The 24,344-nt window shown below is 50.7% G+C and overlaps 7 protein-coding genes across 7 annotated transcripts; 1 reads left to right on the top strand and 6 right to left on the bottom strand.

Moving 5' to 3' along the window:
* Nucleotides 1–383: 383 nt before the first annotated feature.
* On the bottom strand, nt 384–3,784 carry ACHE_11769S (uncharacterized protein; the record flags this gene model as incomplete). Its single annotated transcript, XM_043276374.1, has 2 exons — nt 384–3,483; nt 3,585–3,784. The coding sequence occupies 2 exons, from the start codon at nt 3,782–3,784 to the stop codon at nt 384–386; spliced, it is 3,300 nt and encodes a 1,099-aa protein (XP_043132889.1).
* Nucleotides 3,785–5,419: 1,635 nt separating this feature from the next.
* ACHE_11768S (dolichol phosphate-mannose biosynthesis regulatory protein) lies at nt 5,420–5,811 on the bottom strand (the record flags this gene model as incomplete). The annotated part of the gene is made up of 3 exons (XM_043276373.1): nt 5,420–5,608; nt 5,665–5,745; nt 5,809–5,811. 3 exons carry the CDS (start codon nt 5,809–5,811, stop codon nt 5,420–5,422), a joined length of 273 nt encoding a protein of 90 aa, XP_043132888.1.
* Nucleotides 5,812–6,089: 278 nt separating this feature from the next.
* CWC22 (pre-mRNA-splicing factor cwc22) lies at nt 6,090–8,703 on the top strand (the record flags this gene model as incomplete). Its single annotated transcript, XM_043276372.1, has 2 exons — nt 6,090–7,908; nt 7,955–8,703. The coding sequence occupies 2 exons, from the start codon at nt 6,090–6,092 to the stop codon at nt 8,701–8,703; spliced, it is 2,568 nt and encodes an 855-aa protein (XP_043132887.1).
* A 162-nt stretch (nt 8,704–8,865) lies between these two features.
* Nucleotides 8,866–10,515, bottom strand: ACHE_11766S (putative MYND domain protein; the record flags this gene model as incomplete). Its single annotated transcript, XM_043276371.1, has 1 exon — nt 8,866–10,515. One exon carries the CDS (start codon nt 10,513–10,515, stop codon nt 8,866–8,868), a length of 1,650 nt encoding a protein of 549 aa, XP_043132886.1.
* Nucleotides 10,516–11,067: 552 nt separating this feature from the next.
* On the bottom strand, nt 11,068–14,649 carry ACHE_11765S (WD repeat-containing protein; the record flags this gene model as incomplete). The annotated part of the gene is made up of 5 exons (XM_043276370.1): nt 11,068–11,076; nt 11,132–11,227; nt 11,285–11,538; nt 11,593–14,432; nt 14,492–14,649. The coding sequence occupies 5 exons, from the start codon at nt 14,647–14,649 to the stop codon at nt 11,068–11,070; spliced, it is 3,357 nt and encodes a 1,118-aa protein (XP_043132885.1).
* Nucleotides 14,650–17,748: 3,099 nt separating this feature from the next.
* On the bottom strand, nt 17,749–19,566 carry ACHE_11764S (uncharacterized protein; the record flags this gene model as incomplete). The annotated part of the gene is made up of 2 exons (XM_043276369.1): nt 17,749–19,401; nt 19,519–19,566. The coding sequence occupies 2 exons, from the start codon at nt 19,564–19,566 to the stop codon at nt 17,749–17,751; spliced, it is 1,701 nt and encodes a 566-aa protein (XP_043132884.1).
* A 297-nt stretch (nt 19,567–19,863) lies between these two features.
* SOL1 (6-phosphogluconolactonase) lies at nt 19,864–20,664 on the bottom strand (the record flags this gene model as incomplete). The annotated part of the gene is made up of 1 exon (XM_043276368.1): nt 19,864–20,664. The coding sequence occupies one exon, from the start codon at nt 20,662–20,664 to the stop codon at nt 19,864–19,866; it is 801 nt and encodes a 266-aa protein (XP_043132883.1).
* Between the last annotated feature and the right edge of the window lie 3,680 nt (nt 20,665–24,344).

The following is a 24,344-nucleotide window of genomic DNA, read 5'->3' as shown; positions in this document are numbered from 1 at the left end:
TCTTTAATGCACGTTTCACAGATCATACCCTTTAATAAAAAAGGAACTGGATAATGGAATGAGAGCAAATTCTTCATACTAATACTGGGGATCATTCTGTCTATCAATTGAATATAATACTTGTGTTGGGGGTATGTAACATGAGCAATATTATATCTGAGGTAAAATCGCAGAAACAAAATATGAGGTCCTGATCAAACGTATCAACGTTCTTTCGTCAACCTTTCGTGCCGCTGGCACAATGTATGATGTAATTTGATGTTTGCCCAAAAAGCCAAATGGGACAAAACCCAATCCCTAGAACGCCGAAACCAATACATAATTATGGCATTTGTGCAAATTCGTATTTCGGGATTATCATGAGAATTCGGAAGATGCGTGGCCTAGACTCTGTCGCGAGCAAAGTCCAGCACCTCACAGTCATCTTCGAAAAAGCCATCATCCATATCAACACCCGGACCAGTCGATGGGAATGACGAGTGCTTCTTCTTCCTGCGAGTAGTAATGACAACTTCTTCAACATTGCCTGTACTATTACCGAGACTGATGAGGTTCTCCATGTCTCCGCTAAAACCAGGATGATGTTCGTGGACAGTGTCCTCATCGCTATCGTCCCCACCAGCACTGAATGGTCGTACATGTAGCTTGGTCGTCGATATCTCATCGCCGAAAACCCATTGGCCGGTAGGATCGGACAGCATCGAATCAGTTGCCTCACTTTGAGGGGAGAGCACGAACAGGTTGACCCTCTGGTCGGTGTGGAAGGGCTGATAAGGGACATTCGTCTCGATCTCCGCTTGCGAGAGGGGCTGACGTTGACCCTTTGAAGCGGAAGATGGCTGTGGATTTGATGAGGGTAGAGCTAAAGACGCGTGGACGTTTGACTCCGGGATTGCGCTTGTAACAGGCATCGGGCCACAAGGATTCTGCAGGATGGCGGGCAGCTTGTATTCAATCTCTCTACCGCCAATAACAGACTGAAGGGACCGATGCTTGTTGGCAGACAAGGTACGTCTGATTCGATACAACCGGAATGCTCCATTGTCAACTAAGCCCAAGAATGTCTGTCCTCTATGGGTAATCCACGTTACGCGAGACGCCACCGGATCGCGGGCAAGTCCAGGAAGGTGCAGGCGGTTTTCACCAACGTGACGGAGGGTATTAACTGTGCCAGTCGCTGCGCCCACGGATTTACTGAGGCCCGCAGCGACGGCCTTGCCACTTCGTACTCCAGCTGCAGATGTAATCCCGAAGCCACCCACTGGGAAGGCGGAGCCAGTGGACGGGGTGCGTCTGACCGCAGCAAGGATCGGTTGCGTCCTACCCCCGACAAGTTTAAAGGCTGCAGATAATGGATTATGGCCATTTGCTCGATCAGACAAATCATCTGCAGGAGAATCGGTGCCAGATGCCTTGCCAGGGACGGGCCGTGCGCGACGGAAAGGAGGCCACTGAAACGCGCTTCTAGGCATGTCGAACACATGCACAGTGCCCTTGCGGGTAATGATTGCCAGTCGATCGCCTATAGGGGCCGTCCAAATCACGTCAACGATACGGGATGTTGTCAATCGTGTATATCTGGCAATCTGCCGGACGTTCGCACAAGAAACTGTCGAGTCTTCCGTAAGGAAAATCCCTGCTCGGCAGTACTTGATTTGCAACAGATCCCAGACATATTGCACGTCACCTTTCTTGCTCGCAGTGAATAGCATAAGACCGCTGGGAGAAAATGAAAGGAAGCTGCAGCCATTTGGCACCTGGAATGTTGCAACCGGGTTGAACAATGCGTTCTTGTTATCGCCTCCATCTTCCAGACGCTTAATGTCAATGATAGACACAAGGTCTGGCTCAGCCGGAGAAGCAGTCTGCGTATCCTGTGCATGTGTGGGAGGGAAAGCGTTGTAGCCCTGTTGCAGACCATCCATTACATTTGCAGGACGGCGACTAGATTGGTTCTGCGACTGTTCTTTGTTCCAGTAGTTGTTCCATGCCTGCATCCCCTGATCACCCATCCAGCGAGCGCCCCTTACGAGCTCTTGTGCAACACCCCTGGCCACCTTATCAAAAAGACTCTCGCCCTCACCGATGTCCGTGGCACAGTTGACCGTCGGCCTCGATGGGGGGCTGCGCGTTTCAAGTCCGAAGACTTTTCCTTGAATCAAAGACGGAGGAACAGATCCATGCAGCGGAGGCGTATGAGTCGACGACGGTGGGATTATCGCCAACCATCTTCCCTTCAAAGCAAAGATAGGGCTTTCGGAGTTGGCGGAGTTAGGCGAGTCACTTCGAGAGCCATCTGGGTCAGTTGAACTTGACGAAGTGGAATATCGCCGCGCTCCTTTGGTTTGTACAGTGGTCCATGTTTTTCCATAGCACTGATAGCCACCAGAGTCCGATGAGGGATTAATGCCATAGATGTACACCTCCCCACTAACACCTGAGGCGAGGACCACAAAGCTACCACTTGTATGCAGCCTGAGATTACCGATGGGCCCTGGTGCGAACGTGGGCATGCCAGGCATATTTTCCAGATAGGGAACGGCTTTGGTTGTGAAGAGCGTCGTGATATGCTCACCGGTCCTGAGCGAATAGATCTCGACCCTTGTTTGATAAAATTTGGTATCCTCTTTGCTTGACCGCCTTGCGGCCACAGAGGAGCCATCGTTCACCTCGGATGCAGCAGAGGAAGCATGACCTTCATCATCGTTTGGGAAACATGGTCCATGGAGTATGACCGCCACGTGAGGTCGGGTGGACAAGAAAGGGTCATGGGATAAGTTGGCTGTCAGCACTTTTGCTCCAATAACCCGACCGTTGAGACCGGAAAGCTTTCCAATCAGGCGAGTCTTGCGGTCTTCTATAGCAAGGACTTCTAACGCGCCATCGGTACCGGCTAGCAAAACACTACCTCCCATCCGGGATGTCTTGTAAGATGGGCTAGGGATTATGTCGAAGGCACAGAAAGAGTAGCTTCCATCCGTAGAGTTCCGATTTTGGCCTGAGAATAAGGGAAGGTCCACATCGGGGGCGCCATAGAAATGGGCCTGTGGCAAATGAGGCGGTGGAGCCTGGCCATTATAGGGTGTGCTAACAGAGTGGCTCTTTTGCCTGTCTGTAGATGGCTGCCGTGACACGTTGCTGTTACTACTCAGATACCCGGTGTTGTAACTCAGCGGCCTCCTCCGTGGAGGCGGGGACGCTGAAGAGGGGTTGCTGAAGCCACCTCTCTCTGCATTGGTAGGAAAACTCAGTGGCGAGCCACTGGCAAACTCCCCATCAGTGACGTCGGTTGGCGGGCTCTTTCCAAACGGGATGGACCTGGCCCATGTACCCGTACGATAAGCGATGTCGTTATCGGGGGTCTCTGCAAGGGAGCCAAGCGCATCTAGAACCGGTGACACGATGTGGTTTTCAGCATGATGATTGAGTGAGGGATTTGGACACGACGACGGTTCGGTCTGCAGAGGCGGCGAGGGATCGATCCTGTGCATGAGAGAGTCGACGTCAGTGATCTACCACCAAAGAACATGGGGAATCCCTGCAGCGGAGATCCCCGGGATGGCGGATGGATATTCGAGACATACAGATCTTCAGCCGGAGTAGACGTCTTTGTGGCAGCCTTGGCCGCTTTGTCCTTCCCCTTGGATCCGTTCTTCCCTTTTTTCTTATTCTTCCCGCTGGGTTCATGCTCTTGTGGCGGTCGACTCGGATCCTGAGGAAACGGAATGTTGTCACCTAATGACCGGCTATGCTGGAACAAATCGTCCGATCCGGCCGGTGGCATTCAAGTGGAAGGTGCCTCAAATGAGGCGAGATTGGTTCAGTAGCGAAGAAGCCGCTCTCAAGACCCTTTTGAGGTCTGAGAACGGGGTGGTAGGCAACTTCGACGAGAGGAGGATGGACCGTGAATTGACGCGTTCCTTATCAACAACGTATCTGTTACTTGTAGGTAACAGTGGCATATTAGCTTGATGCTCCAGTATAGCCTCATATTGATACCTACCAGGTGGTATTTAGTAGTGGCAAGATAGTTTGAAGAGAAAAAACGGCGTGAGTTCAGTCTAGAGCAACTGAACGAGCAAGCAAGCGTATCCGGAGTAGTCACTCTCTAGATACGCCAAATCGGGACAACTCGGGAGCAACAGCTGTCCAGAACGAAGAAGCAAGACGAGTAAGATGGATATATCCAAGCAGTAGAATGAGTCAAAGTAGAGTGAGATCAAGCGTAGTTGGCAATAGTGTTTACAGTGAAAGAGAGGGAAGAAAGAGAAAGGAAGAAGAAAGAAGGAAGAGGGGGGGAGAGAAGACCGAGAGGGGAGGAGGGGAACTTGGAAGAGGAGTCAGAAGTGGTCAGCCATTCTTCTGCTCCTGACACTCAGACTACAAACTACATAGAAAACTAGAGTGCAACAAGAATCTCCAACCATCTGGACCATCCGCATGCCCAGACAAGGTCCTATCAGCAAATGTATGGCCAATGCAGAGTATGTACTCCATACATCTAGTTACCGCATACTGAAGCTCTGCGACTATCAGCTCACTATCAGGGCGGAGTGGGGGTGGTAGTATTGTCACAATACGGTCACGGCACATCATGGAAAAAAGACGCTATCAGTCACATGATTGCATGCTGAGACATGGCTGGTAAAGGCCGGTATCAGTATGACAAATGTGATTGGTTCTATACATACAACTACTCCAAAAAAAGAATAGTAGAATTACAATGACCGCATTCCGCGTGACTCCAAGGCAAACAGTGCAAACCACTTTCCCCGGCAAAAGGACCGTTGGGGACACAACCCAGGAACAAGAGGCCCGGCCAACCACGGGAGTCCGGACTCGGTGGCTTTTCTCATTCTGATAGGTACTCCAGTACAGCTGAGAGATAAAAGAAGGCATGACGATGACGCTGAGGTGTAGCAGCCCCTTCTAAGTATCGGTCAGGTCAGCCACTCGACGACTCATGCTGTGTGTCCACGGGGTCTGTCCTGCCATCATGTAAGGCTTTCCCGGGTAATACATACTACTACGAGTACTCCATACAGAGTACGAATACGGCAGTGACTGGGAAATGACGCCGATGATCTGATCATTTCACTTGTACCTACATTGACGATGTGTTACAACTGGACACACGTTGCGATGCTATCGTCATTGATCATCCGCCTCACCTTGAGACAGCCAATATTTATTCTGGGTTCCTGGTTTCAAACAAGGGAGAAGGACAACAAAGAAAAGCAAAACAGACGCCGAAATCCATAAAGAGAACAAAAACAACACTTGGTAATCCGTACTAATACATATTACATGGACCAGAACATGGTCCTTTTGTGGTTTTCAATTCAGCTCCCTGCACAAGGGGGTATATCCGACATAATCTCCATGCAACCTGCTGCTGCTGCTACTGCCGCTGAACCCTTCAGGTCTTCTTCTTTGCCGCCGCCGCCTTTGCTTTGGCTGCCTTCTTCTTGTTGCTGTTGATCATCACGATTCCAATAAATGTACCAACAACGGCCGAACCCAGTAGCGTGAGGAAAACGGGGATGCGGATCGCCCAGACGCGGGGAGGGAAGAGGTCATGGAGAGGATGGCCGGGGTCGACGAAGGGCTGACAGTTGTCAGTAAGCGGCATTGCGAGAACCGTACATGAAGGGGGAATAATACCATAAGGAGAGTCCATGCCGTGTAGTATAGAAAGATCGCGGTAGCGACCAAAAGCATGACGGATCCCACGATTGGGCCCAACTAGAGCATATAAAGTCAGTCACAATCCATTGATAGACCATAACGAATCCACTGTAGACTCACCATAATGGCTCTTAAAGAAAAAGGAAAACAATATGTTCCTGACGCGCAGGAATTCCGTGCAGTGGTCGCAGTTGGTCCTTAGTTCAGGAGCCGCCGTCCAGCTTGGCCTCTAATCGGTCATGTGACTGATCACGCTAAAGAGCTTGCCATCTCCCTTCGCCGCCTCATCTTATCCGGAGCTCTAAACGTTCCAAAGAATCTGCCTTCGCGCACACTCGACTCTGGGAGACTCTAGCGAAAAAGGTCTGGATCTGAAGATCTTTTTGGCCAGTCTCGGGAATATGACGGATCCTGTGGTATTGCAATCCGCTGTACGAGTGCCGACGCCTCCCCCAGGCGAGTCGCAACCTTCAGCTTCACGCAAGCGGTCTCCTCCCTCTCGTTCTCCGTCTCCGAATCGTCGCCGTTCGGCCCCGGGTGATGCATTGAAGCAGGATGGGGATGCACCTCGTCTGGACGATGAGCGTGCACGGGAAAGAGAACGCCAGCTCGCCGAACGGGTTCGCGAACACGAGAAGAAAGAAGCCGCGCGAAAGCCCATGACGGATGAGGAGAAGCAAGCGTCAGCCAAGGCAGAGTACGAGAAATTGTTGAATATGCGCTCCGGTGGTACATATATTCCTCCTGCCCGACTGCGCGCCCTGCAGTCACAGATCACGGACAAGTCCAGCAAAGAGTATCAGCGGATGGCATGGGAAGCCTTGAAGAAGTCGATCAACGGCCTTATCAACAAGGTGAACGTGTCGAACATCAAGTTCATTGTTCCAGAGCTTTTTGGTGAGAACTTGATTCGCGGACGTGGTCTGTTTTGCCGGAGTATCATGAAGGCTCAGGCCGCCAGTTTGCCGTTTACTCCGATCTACGCTGCGATGGCCGCCATTGTCAACACCAAACTGCCCCAAGTTGGCGAATTGCTCCTCTCCCGATTGATCGTCCAGTTTCGAAAAGCATTCAAGCGGAACGACAAAGCCGTCTGTATTTCCTCTACCACCTTCATCGCACACCTTTGCAACCAGCAGGTCGTCCATGAAATGTTAGCCGCCCAGATCCTCCTCCTTCTCCTTCACAAGCCTACGGACGATAGCGTTGAAATTGCCGTCGGTCTTACACGAGAGGTGGGGCAGCATTTGGAGGAGATGAGCGGGCCTATTGCGCTGGCGGTCTTCGATCAATTCCGCAACATCCTACACGAGGCCGATATCGACAAGCGTGTACAGTACATGATCGAAGTTCTGTTCCAAGTTCGCAAGGACAGGTACAAGGATAACCCAGCGGTTAGAGAGGATTTGGATCTAGTGGAAGAGGAGGATCAAATCACCCATCGCATTGGTCTGGACGATGAGATTGAAACCCAGGATGGTCTCAACATCTTCAAGTATGATGAGCAGTGGGAAGAACACCAAGAGGCGTATGCGCGATTGAAAGCAGAGATCTTAGGAGAGGGTAGCGAGGATGAAGATGATGAAGACGAATCCGACGTGAGCTCGGATGAAGAGGAGGATGAGGAGAAGAAGATGGATATCAAGGATCAAAGCAACACAGATCTCGTCAACCTTCGACGGACCATTTACTTGACAATCATGTCGAGTATTGACTTTGAAGAATGCTGTCACAAGCTGATGAAGGTCTCGCTACCACCTGGCCTGGAGCCAGAGCTTCCATCCATGATCATTGAGTGTTGCTCTCAAGAGCGCACATACTCGAAGTTCTATGGATTGATTGGAGAACGCTTCGCCAAGATCAATCGTCTCTGGTCGGACTTGTTTGAGGCTGCGTTCGCCAAATACTATGATACGATCCATCGGTACGAGACGAACCGGCTTCGCAATATCGCCTGCTTCTTTGGCCACATGCTCAGCACTGACGCAATTGGCTGGCATGTGATGTCTATTATACACATGAACGAAGAAGAAACGACATCGAGCAGTCGTATCTTTATCAAGATTCTCTTCCAGAACCTGGGAGAGCATCTTGGACTGCCCAAGCTGCGGGCGCAGATGACGGATGAGATCCTTCGGCCCAGTTTCGAAGGTCTCTTCCCTCTGGACAACCCACGCAACACACGGTTCTCCATCAACTACTTCACCAGTATCGGTTTTGGTATTCTGACGGAAGATATGCGTGAGCACCTCAAAAACCTACCTAGACCGGAGCCGCCCGCACTACCGCCGGCTAGGGACGCAGATTCGGATACAGAGTCGGTCAGCAGTCGTTCATCTTGCTCGACCTGCACAGGGCCCCGCCACTCTCGCTCCCGATCCAGATCCAGGTCCTACTCGTACTCCCGGTCGCCATCGCCGAGCCGTGGGCGGTCCTACACACGGTCTCTGTCCCGGTCGTCTCGGGGACGAAGCTACAGCTACACCCCTTCCCGCTCCCGCTCCCGCTCTCGCACCCCTCCAACAAGATCCCGCCGCCGCTCTGTTTCCTACAGTCGATCCTCAAGCCGGTCCGTATCGCGGACACCGCCCCGACGAGGCCGAGCTCGCTCCTACGACTCACGGGATTCGCGAAGCCCAAGTCCCTACCGCTCACGGAAACGCTCGCCGTCTCGATCAATCACCCCACCTCGAAAGCGGAGCTACTCTCGCTCGTTGTCACGGTCTGTCACACCGCCTCGACACGGAGCTGCGGCACCTAAAGGCAGACGCTACTCAGTTAGTGTATCACGGTCACCGCCACGTCGCCGTGGTGGAGGTGCTCGGGATGATTCCCGCTCGCCTAGCCCTCCACCACGCCGGAGAAGATATTCAGACTCGGTGTCACGGTCTCGCTCGCCACCGCCTCGTCGGAGTCGCAGGTCGCCTTCGAGGAGTCCAGCTCGGCGGGAGGGGAGAGGTCGCGCGAGTGACCATTTTCAGTCCAGGGATTAAGAAGCAGGATCTGCATGGATGATAGGTAATCTAATGGTTTGGGGGTTGCATTTAGGAAAAGTGAGTGGATTTGTTTATACTGGGGTATAACGATAATACCATGTTTGCTTTTCGTAAATCTATCATCAACCGGGTATCACTTTATCTAGCCCATATGTATGCACATCGTAATCTGTTTCTCTACTTAAGAACCTGCCTCCCACATACACCTCGAACACAAACATATTCCACCAAGGGCCCCTCTAGCCCACTCTCTCCTCTCCTTAACATCCAACCCAATATCACAATAATGGTTCAAAATCTCCTGGTCCTTCCTAATCCCATCAAACTTCCCCTCACCATCCCCAGCCTCTGTCTCCGGCTTAGCAGGCTTCCAAAGAGCCCTTTCCCCAACCCCCCTAACACTAAACGTAATCTCCCCTCCCCACTCCCACCGCACATTCGGATCACACGAATGATTCGCCAAGCACCACAGCGGATGCACAGCGCATAGCTCCGGCCCGCCGTCCCACGTCGATAACCTTCCCGACGCGGTACCCCGAAATTTAGCGTAGAGCGTGTTCAGAACCCAGGTGTCGTAGGTTGGGAGGGTAACGTAGGGGTCCAGTGTCATCTCCTCGATGATGCGCATTGGTTGGAGGATGTTAAGGTGAAAGGAGAAGGGGAGACTCTTTTCCTCGTCGCTGACTTGCGTCGGGTTTGCGGGTTTGTAATCGTGGAAGTCGCCCCAGATGTACTTGACCTCGGGGAGGTCGAGGGGGTGTTTCTCCTGCGTGGCGGCCATGGCGACCGCGCGGCCTAGCAGGAGGAGGTAGAGGTAGTCTGCTTTATCCTTTGGATCGGGGATGTCTTTGCCGATGGACTCGAGACCTTCGAGGAGGCCGCAGACGGCGCCGTGGTAGGTTTCCTGCGCCTGATCGTGGCAGGTCTGGCTGCAGAAGATGGTGTCTGTGTCGTCGCAGCCTTGGCAGGGTATTGGGCCGGAATCCGTGGATGTAGATTCGAGAGAGGGGAGTGATGCATTACAGGCGTCGCAGAGGTCGTCATGGAGGCGGTTGGTGGCTGTGAGCATTGAGGATTCGCGGAGGATGATGTCTCCGGCTGGGATGTCTTCTTTGGCGAAGAGGCCTAGTTGGATCGAGACTTCCTCTCCTTCGGTTTTGCCCTCGGCGTTTTGCTTCTCGCCGTGCAAAACGGGCAATGCGACAGCACGCACCTCACACTTTGGCGCGACGTCTTTCAACCGCTCGTTCAGGAGATTCAACTCCTCTGGCGCCTTGCGATCAGGCTCATGCTTGTTCCAGGGATACAACACTCGTCTAGCAAATCCTTGAGCAGGAAGAGCACTCGCATCAATCTCAGCATCGTTGCGCTTCGTCCGTTCAACATAAAACTTCCTAATAACCCCCATCTGCTCCTCGAGCACCTCAACATTCTTGTCGACAGACTTAGCCCGCAGCTCCTCCAACCCTCTAGTACAGAAATCAAACGCATCCCGGAAACATCCAACATTCACCAAGCTGCGCACAAGCAAGGCATACACATCTCCAATGATCTGGTCGTATTCTTCCTGCGTTATGGGCACGCCGTCATCCTCGTGCTCTTCATCATCTTTCTCAGTCCGAGATGCATCAACTCGCCTCGCATGGAACTCACACCCATCCGGATCAACCACTGATTCTAGCAACGACAGCGCACGGTATGCATCTGCGGCCGCTAGATCGGAGAATCCGAGTTCGTGGTTGATGAGGCCGCGGGAGAGGTGGCGATGAGGATTGTGCGGGTCCGCGTAGAGTTGGGATGTTTTTTCTGAGTGGGCTTGAAGGATGTCCATTTTATGTTGAAGGGTATAATCTAGGGTATGGAATGGAAAAAAAAGGGGAAGGAGGTAGATTAGTTATGAAGTGGGACAGTATAAAGTGGGATGAGGGTTAGAATTTGATATCCCCAGAATAGACATCCAATCGGAAATACCACGGGAACGAAAGTAGAGATTTAAAGATGCAAGATGTCTCTACTGTAGTCGATCTAATCGTCCCTTTATGAATTGTAACGGATGGAATAACAAGCTGATCGAGCTGCCGGTTCTTCAACACCTACTTCCGCAAAAAAAAAAAGAAAGAAATCACGTGAATATATCAACTCAAGTCACGTGTTGTTTATCAGGGTAATTCCATGCAATTTATAAAATGATGTCCCTATTGACATGAGCCCAATTCATTCTATCTGTAATATAATCATGAGTAAAATCATATGTATCAAGCGCTCATCTGTTGAAGGTAATATATGCCCTTGGTATGCCTTTCCCTTTCAAGAAGGAACAATGAAAAGAGAGCCAATGTCGACAAGAATTCAATGGGTGCTATGAAGCGAGTCGTAGCCGACATCACATCATCTATGACAAATGGTATCAGCCTGCATCCAAGACATATGAACGAAGGAAAACTTACAGCGCAATTCGGATCAACGACAAGAGTCGTTCCCTCGCCATCACCTTGAAGCTGCCTATGTCTCAAATTCGTAGCGAGTCTTGCCAACATACTCCTCTATACCCTAGTTAGCATCCATCCACATCTGTCTTTGGACAAGGAATGCAAACGTACCGTAACATAAGCATCACTCATCCCACCCTGCCGATCAACATCATTCTGGCTCATAATGCGATAACTATCATGCATGCGCCGACAACTCGATAGACCGCAGATATTCGAGTCGCTGCCAAGCGCATTGACAGGATGATCGGGATTGAGGATGTTAATGCCATGATGGGCATCGTCTTGCGCTTTGCGGTCCGGGGAGAAGACCTTGACGGTGCTGTCGATTCCGGCAGCGGCGATGGTTGGTTCGTAGGGGTGGCCTGTTATCGTTAGTATTACTCGGTACACATGGTCGGGTAAGGGGGAAAAAGTACCCTGTACAACATTGACAACATCGCTATCTCCTTCGAGGATATTAACCAGATCACTCGATTGTCGATCCCAGATGAACAAATGTCCCGAGTCGCTGCCGCTAACAACATACTCATCATTAAGACCGAAAAAACCGACGTCCTTGACGGTTTTGATATTGCAATGTCCACGATAAACCCTGGTATGTGTATCGCAGGGAGCATCGATTTCGACAAGCTCCCGTCGTGCTCGTGGGAATCCGTTCGATCCGGATAGGAGCTCTGCGATTTCCACATCTTCTTCATCTTCGTCTTCATTCTCGCCATAAGCAACGCCATCGTCATTGTCATCCTCGTCGCTGGTATCACTCCCATTACTGCTGGCACTTGCCAGATCGTCGATGTCGTCGATTTCGATATCGCCATCATCGCCAGGGGCATCGTCATCGCCATCGTGACCACCCGGAAACCTCCTTTCCAAAAGGCTCAAAGCTGATATATCACTCACGGCAGTCTCACTCCCATCATACCTCCCCGGCCCAGACGATCCCGAGCCCCGTCTAACCAGGTTTATGTCCCGAATCGGTTCCTCTTCTTCATTAGGATCAATGTCCTCCTGTGACCTCTCCTGTCCCAGTTCAATATCCTCGGCTTCATCGCTTTCGTCGTCTTCAACGGTCGTCGTGCGCAAACCGCCAAAGGCCCACTTGCAGTATTCAAAGTTCACGCCGGAGGCTGTCTCCATCAGAATTCCGCGGCCTGCTTTGAGGACCCAGAAGCGTTTTGTGGCGCCTCTGTCAAGGGCCTGCACTTGCGGGGTATCAGTGGACTCCTCGCCATGGCCGTCGACACGGGCCGCGGTATCATTAAGGTCCTCCAAAGGTAATCTAATGGCATTTGCGAACGCTGTCAACGCCGCATGTTGTGTCGGGAACAACAGCCGCGTACTATCATGCTCGAACCGCGAAGCATCAACATTCACGATAGGCGTATCACCAGCAAGGCTTTGCAAATACGGAACCAAAACCGTCTCAATCGCTTCATCCCCAGCAGCCTCTGGAACCGGGAACCGAGACTGGTTACGTCTCTGCGCGGGATCGCGCTTGAACCCAGACAAAAGAGCAGCTCTCCCACCTTCCACCCAAAGCAAAATAGCTTTGAGAAAATCATATCCAAACTGCACCGGCGGATCAAGAGTGCTCTCACCCGGAGAGGGTCTTATCTGCTGGAACAGGTCAACGTCAACAATGCCCGGTCTTCCTTCTACCGCTTCTGATGAGCTTTCCGCCACGCTTCCTAGGATACGGAGCATGGTCCCTGCGCCTTGGACGAGTCGCCAGCAAGCTTCTCGATTCCGGCGGAGCGTTTGCTGGAAATTCACCATGTCGGGTGTAGGGTTGAGAGGATAGGACCATGAACTCATCACCCCGTTCATCTGGTTGAGACAGTACGAGGCGTGTGCGAGTGAGGACGTAAAGAATCGATGAGTGGGCGCTGACTCCGCCTCATCCGATAATGACACATTACTAATTTCGTGCAAAGCAGACTCCAGTGAAAAGAGGGCTTTGCGGAGCGTAACCAGACGCTTTGCAATGCGCACGCTTAACCGCTGGGTATCAGTGAGCACAGCATTGCGAGCTCGCTCGATCACTTCCTCCGGCGCATCGAAGAACGTCTCAGACAGCGTTGGCAGAGGAATATCTTCCGACTCCCCATTGCCGTAACGGACTCTAAACGCGAGCTCGCCGCCATCATCAGTTTCCTGGGAGCGGCGACGAGACTCATGTCGATTACCGCTAGCTTGCGACGAAAATGAGGCTTCCTCTTCTTGCTCTTGGCGGCGCTTACGCTTCTTAGCCTTTGAGCTTTTCCGCTTACGAGGACGGGGCGAGCCGGTAATGGGGTTTTCTCGGGTGGATTGGGGATCTCTGGCATCGGGGCTCCGGATTAAGTCAAAGCTGTAAATGTGGTCGCCGGACCAGCTAACGATCATCTCGTTCGGGTTGGAGTTGCTAATTTTACAGTCTGTGATATGGCCATTGTCACGGGCCCGCATTCGTTTCTTGCCATGGGGTGCGAACCGTCGTACACATCTGGTCGCTTGCCCCATCATTTCGTCGTCACGGCTACTACCACTACTTCGCGGAGAAGAGCTCCCGGGGTCTCCTCTTTCGGCCTGGAGATCGCGTCCCAGCATACGTCTATCGTGAAGGAAGCAGTGGAGGTGGGCGCCGCCCAAGGCAATGTAATGCGGTTGGCTAGGGGAACAGGAGATGGTGTTGAGGTCCAGTTGGAACCGCTTATAGGAGATCAACGGCGGCGGAACATTCGAATCATCATGATCAAGCCCCGGCCGGTACGCCATGAAACCCTGACCACCCCGCGGCTGCGGATAGGCGGAAGATGGCTGTCGTAGATCCCACTGGCGCACCTCACCGTCCTCGGAGCACGTAAGGAACAGATAAGGCGACCATTCGGTGACAATCCGCTTAGCGCGATCCGCATGGCTGCGGTAGACCCTCGCGTTGGTATTCCTCTCGCTCAAATAACGTGCACCATTGAAGAAGTTATCAAACCGACGACTTCGCGCAGATGCGTTAAACACCAATGCGGCGGCAGCATTGCTGCTGCTGTTCGAATACTCGATGTCGAAGACACGCACCTGTGAATCCCCCGCGCATGTCACCAATGTCTGGTCGTTGGAGTGCGGCATGAACTTGACAGAGAAGATATTGGCCCGGTGTCCGGTCATGATAGTCGTATTGAGGGCGAAAGGCGCGGTCGACGAATCCGGTTGATAGGAATAAAGGTTGACATGCTTATCGTCCGAACCTGATGCCAGCAATCGGCCAGAGCCAGACCAGCTACATCCGTCAGAACGCCATTCTTCAATGCCTTTGTATGAAGAATAGATGAAACCCACCATAGCGCATTTATACACCCCATATGTCCACCCAGTTCATTAACTATATCCAAATCATTTACCCATTCCTTCGACCCGTAAATGCCACTAAGGCTCGCATACCGCGATTGCTCGCCGGATTCGCGGCGCCAAAGACGATCGTACAGCGAAGCTTTCATTATCACAAACGGACCGGGAGGAATTTAGGAAGGGGGTATGTTCGTAATCGTTCTTTTCGGATTTGAGACGTCAAGCCGTAGGAATAACTGTCAAGTCCCAACCATGGCGTTGTACGTAGCGAAACTGTCCGGTAAAGCTGACGTCAATCAAGAGATTCGAGATAAGAGGAAAGAGTCAAGTGAGTAATACTGCAGCGGAAGTACAATCAAAACTTACTTTTCGCTATCACGGACAGCGAAACGGCCGTCAGAGGGTGTGTATGTGGATGAGGGGTATAGAGAGCTGTACTGAGACAACGTCGGTCGAATATCTGGGGCAAAAGAATGTCCAATCGCGGCCTGTCGAGGGAAACAAAACACACCGCGTATATATACCCAGTATAGAGACCGTTAGAGCAAGCAAACAGGTAAGAGAAGAGAGTGTGAAGGCGCGAGAGGACGGAGTATGAACTCCGGAGAAGCAGTGACCGGAGGATAACAGCATCCAACTCCACCGGATCCAGAACCGCTGCAAGTTAGTATGAAGGCGCCAAACCAGCCCACAGGACTGGGGTATTCGGGTCTATGTGTTCCCGCGGTTGCTTCTACGCAGTCTCTCTGTATTCTGCATAGAATAATGCCCGTACATACTGTGATCAGTCTCCAAAAGATGGCCTTGCTATGACGCCACGCCGGGGTATTGCTGACTAAACCGATACAGCAGCAGAAGTAACGTAATCCACAACCGAGCGGGCCACCCAACCGAGCGGGCCACCTCCCGACGGTGGTCAAAATGTTTAAGTCAATAACACAACAAAAAATGGCATTTATTACAAAAACTAAGCTCTATTGTGATTAGGACACTGCAGTCTTCTATGCCCAATGATACGACAATCACTGCACCGTGGTGGTGCCCGTACAGGTGGTTGGTTTGCTGCCGAAGCAGCTCCGACAGGTATAGTAGTAGAGGCTTCCTGGGCATCGTTCTCACTTTGTATGATACCCTGGGCTTCCTGAATAGAAAGGCCCCCTGTATAGGCTATCTGTCTATGAGAGCGCTTTCTTTTCTGCTGCTGTTTCTCATTCGCAGCCCTCAAATCATGGTTTTCCTTTGCCAGAATTGCAACACTATTCATGGCCGTTTGACAACTGCGGAAAACTTGATCCATAGCAGCCTTTGCAGGAGTTGGGGGGCTATTGCTGTGCTGTCTCAATAGCTTTTTGACAGTGGATTCTTGCTTCTTTAGTTGCTTGAGATTATGAGGTGTTTTCGGGTCAGAGTTGGTGGATTGGCTCCCAGGGGGTGTAGGAGTCTTCAAATATATATCGAGTTGTGTCAACACCCTCTCTGGATCGTATGGAACCAGGCCAGTTGCCATGAAGCCGCTCTTGATATTATCCATCTTAAAGGCCTCCTTACGGGCCTGTGGATATGCTGAAAGGAAATCAAGCTTGTCTATATGATTGATCCTCTGCCGCATCTTCTCTTCCACCAAGCGGCCATAAGTGCGCTTCAAGACTGCAAAACAGCCAACATCAAGAGGCTGTAAAAGATGAGATGAATGTGCAGGCATGCAAATTGGCACAATATTATTCTGATTGCACATCTGATCAAATTGTGGCGTTAAGTGGCTTCCATGACCATCAAGAATAAGCAGACGATATGTTCCCTTAGTACAGCCATTTGTTGTTGGAATAAAGATATTTTGAAGCCAGGAGAGACCAATTTGATCTGTTGTCCATCCATTCTCACTAAGTTCAATCCGCCAATCTGATGGTAAAGCATTGTCCTCATACCAAGCCTGTATATGAGACTTGCCCTTGAATACAATGCACGGAGGCAGAGCCCACCCCATAGCATTAACACATTCAATTGCAGTGACCCATTCACGATTCCCAGGCTGCAATAGGGCAGGACAACCAGCAGTTTCAGCTCTAGTCACTACTTTGGCAGTTGCAATAAGGCCCATAGCAAAACCAGTTTCATCAAAATTGTAAATGTCCTCATATGCAATCCCATACTGCATTATAGTGATTTGTACACGGTTGAACCACTCCTTGATGAGATTTGGGTCCTCACATTTGGCACGCTGATGGTTGTATTTCCTTGAGAACCGGGTCTTTAGTTCATCATGGCGTTTGATGAAGTTATATACCCAATTCTTGCCAATAGGTTGGGTTTTGGATGAACCACGATTGGAAAGAAGAATATTGGCCATATCTTGGACATGAGACGGTCGGGGAGCTGCTCCACGTTGATCCAAAGAGAGTATCCATCGGATAAGTGATTCTTCCTCTTCTTTTGTCAATTTGAGACAATTGGCCTGTTTTTCAGCACGATTTATGGTGCCATTCAATCGGCGTTGTAGTGTTGTCCGAGGTACATCATACAGGCGTGCAGCTTCACGAATATTGGAGATTTCTTTTTTCTTTAAGGATGAAATAGCAAGTAAAACCCTCCCTTCCTGCTGGATTGAATTTTGTGTCTTTTCCCGCAGTTTTGGTGGCATAGTGGCAGTTTGAATTCAATCATCAATATGGCATGCGTCGGAGAATTGAAAGGTGGCCCGCTCGGTTGGGTGGCCCGCTCGGTTGTGGATTACGTTAACTAACTAGTTAACTAACTAGTACATAGCTAGAGCATACGAAGGTGATGAAGAGGATAGTAAGGCTGATAGCGGTTATTCATTCAGTCATTCAAGTACGTTTGTCGTATTCGTATACACATGACACCTTCCCATCCTCCCATTGCTGTACATGTAAGCATCCGGATGGATTATACCATCGCCATCCAAGCAATACGGAGCATTCTCGATTCCCAATAGTTGTCTTCTGTCCTCTGAACCGTCTAGGCTCCGAGAACTATCACTTGACCAACGCTGGATGCATCGCTGTCCTAAACGGGGAAGATTCGGTGGTTGGAAACCGGTTTGTTCGGTTAATGATAATCTAGAACAGAAACTCAGGCGAAAGGAACCGGTTTTGGTCTGATGACCGACTGACAAGGGGATCGTGAGCATCTCGTCGACATTCAGGAATATAGATGTTCAGTTCATCGTAGCCATCTTGCAAACATGTAGGTAAGTCTTTATCACATGAATCGTGCGCTATGCAGGAGCATCATTCAAAGGCACTTCTCCACATCCCAGCTCTCAGACTCCGATCCTCACGAGGCCGGTTGTCAGACATGACCAAAGGATCAGTGAGCTGACTCACCCATGCCCTCTCCGACCGTACAATGTCACCTTCAATCTTGCGCATCGCATGAATCTCATCCTGCATTAAATTCGTCATATCATCAAGTCCTCGTGCGATCCGAAGAAGGGCGGAATCATTTAGCTTCTCTGTATCCCCGTAGCCCAGAATATCAAGACTCTGTAGCTGCCGCGAGCAGCGCTCGAGCTTCATTCCCAGGTCGTTCACCTCGTCCCGCCAGATACCATCGAGGGGATCAATGAAGACCACGAGATCGGCTGCTCCCGAGTCGAGCTGAGTGCGGATTTTTTTAATTTCGTCGGCTTTTCGGAACCAGTGCTCGAAACTTTGAACGGCCAACGTGTACCTTCCTCCGACTTCATCTGACAGCTCAGTCACTTCCTGCATGGTTTGCGAGAGAAGCTGAATCTGTTCGGCAAATCCTAGACGGCCGTTATGTGTTTGGATGTTCTGAACCCAGTAATCCAACGCTTGTCCGTTAAGACGACGCTGCCACTGCTTCTCCTCGTCCACAATAGAACGGTACTTCTGCGCGACCGAGTCATACTTCCTCCGTAGCTTTGCTTCCGATTCTGCCTGCCATTCTGCATGTTTCTGGAGCGAGGACGAATGGAAGAGATACAGCTGCAAGACTTCAGTCTGTACCGCTGCGACCTCAGGCCAGGATGAAGGCATCAACGAAGGATCCGCTTCCGCAGTAATCGCCGCGAGAGCATTAGCAGCAGCATTAATAGAAGCCGTAGGATTTACCGCAGTCGAGCCCCTAGCCGGCTTCCTCGGCGATGACTGGGGTGTCGAGGACGATGGTTTCAAACGTGGCGTCGAAGACGGCGTCACTATCTGACTGCGAACTCTGGTATGACCCCTAGCACCCGCCGCTGGAACTCCTGGGCTCGACTGAGGTGTACTTGGTTGTCTGAGAGAAGCCGATCGAGCTGGTCGGGGAAGAGGCGGCGGGGGCATACTTGTTTTCTTGGTAGGGGAAATCGACTGCGCATTTCTCGTAGCTTCTGCACGTTTTCGTGGAGAGGCCGAAGACGTAGGAGCGGTAGCAGACGTAGGAGTAGTTGCAGTAGTGGTAGAAGCAGTAGGCCTCCCCGAGGGAACCGTCCTCGAAACCGTCTTCAGCGGACTAGGTCTCAAGCTCTGGCGACGAGCGATGGCAGCACCACTACTGCTACTTGTGCTAGTAGCAGAGGTCGCCGTGGAGTTCTGTGATATAGGACGCTTCGCATCTTCCTGCTGTTGTCGTTGTTGCGGCTGTTGTTGCGACACCGTCCTTCGATGTGTAGCGGTAGTAGTCGTAGCCGAAGTTCTAGCAGTCGCAGTCGCAGTCGCCGCACCAGTAGCCGGTTTAGTACCGTTGCTGTTAATTCCCCGTTGCGGTAACCGTAATCTGCTCTCCTGCGTCTGCGTTTTCACAGTTGACGATGGTGTTTCCCGTACCGAACTATGGCGTTGTGGCAGGAGCATCGACTTTCTCCGGTTCAAGGCACTTTCGTTCGCTGCGGTGGAGGCTGGCGCCTTTGTCGCCGTGCGGGTTACATTGGAACTACCCTGAGGCAATTTAAAGTCAGTCGACCTGTCAAATCGAGAACTCGATGGCATAGAAAAAGGTCCTCGGAAGTCACAGCCGGGAAGTGACGGGGGGGGTGTGCTGTGCGGAGAAGTTACCTGCTGACGGGGCTCTCGTAGGGAAACGGAGCGCGTTGGAATGGGCATGATAGCATGGATCAAGGCATCTGCAGATCCCAATTGAATGTGAGAAAAAGGCAAATATACTTCAGGAATGTGCAAAGTACAGGTATGTTGCTGGTTGGTAGGGGTTCTTAGTTGTAGTCGAATGCGGTGAGATCCTGCATCATCAACAAAGCTTGGCGGCGGTGGATCCGAGGCAGCTACGGATTATTATTCCAGCTCTTGATAAAAGATTTGGGAACTAGTAAAGTATAACAAGCTTCAATTGCTCTTTTAAAACATAACTTATAGATACATAGACTTCCATTTTATCATCAAAGATTAGAGGCTCCCGCGCCGGGGGAAAGCAACACCCTCGACAGCAGGGTGGTCAGTGAACCAGCTGACCTTCTCACCAGCACCCTGGTTAACAAGAGCCGAAGGCAGGCTACGACCCTCCTCAGTATCAAAGATCTGCTTCAGAATGTCCTTCTTTCCACCACCGGTAGCAACGAAAGCAATGTTGAGCGCGTGAGTGACGACAGGAAGGGTCAAAGTAATACGCTTCGGCGGGGGCTTGGGCGAGTTGATCTCAGCAGCCACCCAGGCGTCTTTCTCGCGCAGCAGCTCATGGCCGGGGAACAAACTGCAGGTGTGACCGTCGGGACCGCAGCCCAGAAGGATAAGGTCGAAAACGGGCAACTTGACACTGTCCTTGGCGGCGAAAGAGCGCATCAGATCCTCCTGATACAGGTCGGCCAGCTCCTGCGGGTCGTCATCACCGACGTGCTTCTCGTCGATGGGGTGGATATTGGGGGTGCCAAATTCCGAGGGGATCTTGCTGACAAGCTCGTCCTTCAGGAGACGGTAGTTGCTGTCTGGGTGGTCGAGGGGCACGGCGCGCTCGTCAGCGAAGAAGATCTCCCACTTGGAGAACTGCGGGGTGTCTTCAGGGGAGCCATTGCTAGAGGCCAGGAGGGCTTCAGCCAGGATGGCTGGCAAAGAGCCACCGGAGACGGCAAGGCGAAAGGTGTCGTGACGGTTGATAGCAGAATTCTGAGCCCGGAGCACATAGGGCCGCAATTGCTTGGCCACAGTGTCGGTGTTGGGGAAGCTGTAGAGGACGGGAGAGGATGTAGTCATGGTGAGCGATCTAGTAGCCTAGTGCTATAAGTGATGAATAGGTAATTTGAAGGAAAAGAAAAGATAGAAGAGAAAGAAGAGGTGGGAGTCTTCGGAGTGATGTCGAATCGGTCAACCTGTTATGGCGGGGTCGGCGGGGCAGGACGGATTCGATCACGACACTAATATTTAGACGGCAGTGTTTGTTATAGGGTAATATATTCCTTGTGTCCAACTAGGGAACAAATTGATAAGAACAATAGAGCAGTCGGTGTATTCTGCTGTGCTGGAGAATCGCCTTCGTATATGATGTGAAGCGGTTACTCGCCCATGACGTCGTTGCCATTTATTCTTCCGGATGAAGTAAATAGCTTCAATCCGCACTATTCCACCATACACCGCCGATTTTACTATACGATTGTATATTGCTGTAGCTTATATTGATGCATGGCCGGGCGCAAGTCATAACCACTAGGCCACTACGCTGGTCATCTCTTGCCAAGTCCTACAGGCGCGCTGGTAAAGAGTCTGAATGATTCCATAGTCTACCTGAAGCCTCTTATCGGCTCTCTGGCGGGCTGCGGAGAAGTCCTATTGCTGTACAGGGCACATGCAGCATCAAGAGATGCTGCTCATGAAGTAAAGCTTGTTGCGCATGTTTGACAGATTATTATATGCAAGTGATGAAGGGACAATGATGGACAACAATGCACTCGCGGCTCGAATGTAATGGATCATTTAAAGAGTTCCGTGGTCATAACACCATTCCGTTCGCGTTCGTTGTCAAAATTCCTGTATTAAGATGGGCTGGTATATATCCATATCGAATACCGCGAATTCTGATCCAGGGGTATCGAATGATACTCAAGTCTTAGACTGAGGATTGTATGGACCGTGATAATAATGCCTTACCTCATGCCCGCCTGACACATTGTTGTACAATAATCTCTCTGCTGCAGCTGGGGATGATGTGCCTAGTGCTGGCACCTGGATTGGCATCATTGTGGATAGGATCTGAAACCCTGATTCGTCGAAGGTTTGTGAAGTTCATCTCAATCCAACAGTTGCCGATCAAGGGTAGCGAGTCAGTCGACAGTGTTGGGCATCTTATAGAGGATACCGTTGGGCTCAAGAACTTGACAAGTCTCTCTAGTGCACTCCGTAGTGACAGCAGCGAAAGAAGTTAAAAAAAAAATTGGGCATCGTCTAGCCAAATGTTGAGCCAGCACATCTGACCGCTGGCATCCCATAGTTGCCTCGTTTTATGGATAAGATATATTCAGGGCCTTGCCAAGGCCAACGGACATCTCCAGGGCAGCGACGACAGTTCAGCTCAGCAGAACGGACATACCCCTGAGTTTTAGCGCGGAGGATCGACACTGCACGAAGCGAAGGAATATTGACAAGAGGCACAGACCGGGTTAATATCCCCTCATCTGAATTGTGATATTAACTTGAGTCGCGATGATAGTAGAGGAAGGATCAGTACAGTAGGCGGTATGAACGGGCAAATTCACATGGGCGGTATGCTCGACAGACTACTTCCTGTTCAGTAATGGATTCATTATGACACGAGCTTGGAATCACTTTAGTCTCCTGTATGATGTCAGTGAGGAACCCACAGCTCTGTCAGCCCATGCACGCTATATGGGAGCGATCGTGTCGGATTATCCACTCATGAATGATGATGAACGGTCCCGATGCATGCGCATTAACCATTTGGTCTGCTTGCATGCCGCCGGCCGCTAATTAGGCTGTTATGGATCAAGTATCCGGAGTCTTCCGCCGCCAACCTGGCAGGATTATTGCCAGGTGTCGGTCATCGTATGCACTTGTACTCTGTACGGAGTAGTAAATGGCATCCCGAGTTATACGGAGTACAGCAGTGCCTCTCGGGAACTCGGTGGTTGCAAATGCCTCATGCTGAGACGAATCTGGTATGCCTATCGGTTGCCCTTATGCATTCTTCTGTTCACTCGCTTTTCTCTCTCTACACTACTGTACTACTGTATCTCGAGTTGGCACGGAGTTGCGAGAATTCAGGGTCAAATAGGGGGTAGGCACCGAGTAACTAAACTAACACTCCACTACCTCGAGCACAGTGTCTTGTCCCCTACTCCATACTACTCCATTCAGTAGGCAGGCTATCTGCTAAATGTCAGATTCTGAAACGCCGGAGGTGGATCCCCAAAGCCTCGCAACAGGAATGCACAGCCGCAGATTGTCACTGTCAGCGAGCATGCCTTTTTATGAATTGTTACAATTACAAAGTCTCGTTCTCGTTCTTTCCTGTCATGTCCATGAAAACAGGATAAACAGGATGATCCGTCAATGAGTTTCCATGACGCCATGACCCCGGGGCAAAGAAGAGGAGTAGAAGGATTCACCAGCCAGAATTCCCGGATCTGATCTCCAGAATGGGGGGAGAGGAGTTCTGAAAGGAATGAGGGGAGAACAGGACTCCGTACTCCGAAGTTCGCCAGAGAGTGAAACGGCATGGAAACGTTTATTATGTGCTGAAGATCGGGATGGTGAAATTGATTCAGAAACCCATAGTTCCAAAGTTTACTGTCTTGTTTATTGCATGGGCTAAACCTGTAGTGAATTTTTTTTTCAAGACCCAAAGTGGACCTCCGGATCTGGAGATTTGAAGAAATCAAACCCTTTTTTTTTTTCTGCCTTCTCCTTGGCACTTGTGATGGTTGTCGATATTATTTATTAAATCTGTCGCCTCTCGTGTTTATCCCATTCATTCCTTCAAGTTCAAGTCCTTCATCCTGACTACATACACTCACGCACTTGGCTATTCCACAACCAACTCGATCAATCCTTTACTGCCAACACATTCAAAGCCTCAACCTCCGCCACAGCCACATTTCCTTCCTTAGCCAGAACGAAATACTCTACACTCCGATACAAAAAACACCACATAACACCACATACAAAAACAAAGCAATATGAGTTCGCCATCAGTCCAAGTCCAACCCTCCGGCGCCACAGGCAACTCCGCCCCAGGCACAGCATCGAATTTTGACATTGTGCGCTGCTCGCGTTGCCAGCGATCGATGAGCCTGGAGAAAGACGAGAAGACACCGGGTGTGGTCCGATTCGGCATGAATTCCTATTACTGCAGTCGATGCGCCTCTATGGTCGGCTATCCCCGTTAAACAATGGAATTCGGCAATAGAGAATTGAGTGAAGGGAGGATGGTTATGAACAAAAATCCGACTGGCACACACTGATTTTTGCTGGTTATTACATTCATCTGTCTCGAGTCTCGACCACTTGTTTGGGTACATCTGTGCGGGCACAGATTTTTCACGTTTCTTTTTCGTTCGGGCATCGATCTCAGCGCGTTCCACGTTCCACACTACAACTACGATTGCGGGAGGGTACATATGAAAACTGACGATACGGTCGGTGTCTGAAAGAACTCGACAAGACACGGTCAATTTGGACATGATATGAAATTTGTGGTGGATGGAATCGAGGACTCGATGGGAATTTTTTTTTGGCATCTTTTTCCTTTTTTTTTTTTTAACAGCATATACCCATTTGTTCAATCGTTGTCATTGCATACTGGACATGTACCGAGTACGGGTCAGTGTTTGATTATTAGCGATCATTTCTAGCGGAATACCCAGTGAGCGTTGTTTCTCTACTCAAGAGTACTCTATTCTCAAGCTATGATAATACTATTG

Source organism: Aspergillus chevalieri, chromosome 1 (genome assembly GCF_016861735.1).
Source record: "Aspergillus chevalieri M1 DNA, chromosome 1, nearly complete sequence".
Taxonomy (NCBI): domain Eukaryota; kingdom Fungi; phylum Ascomycota; class Eurotiomycetes; order Eurotiales; family Aspergillaceae; genus Aspergillus; species Aspergillus chevalieri.
This window is presented reverse-complemented; position numbering and strand designations above follow the sequence as displayed.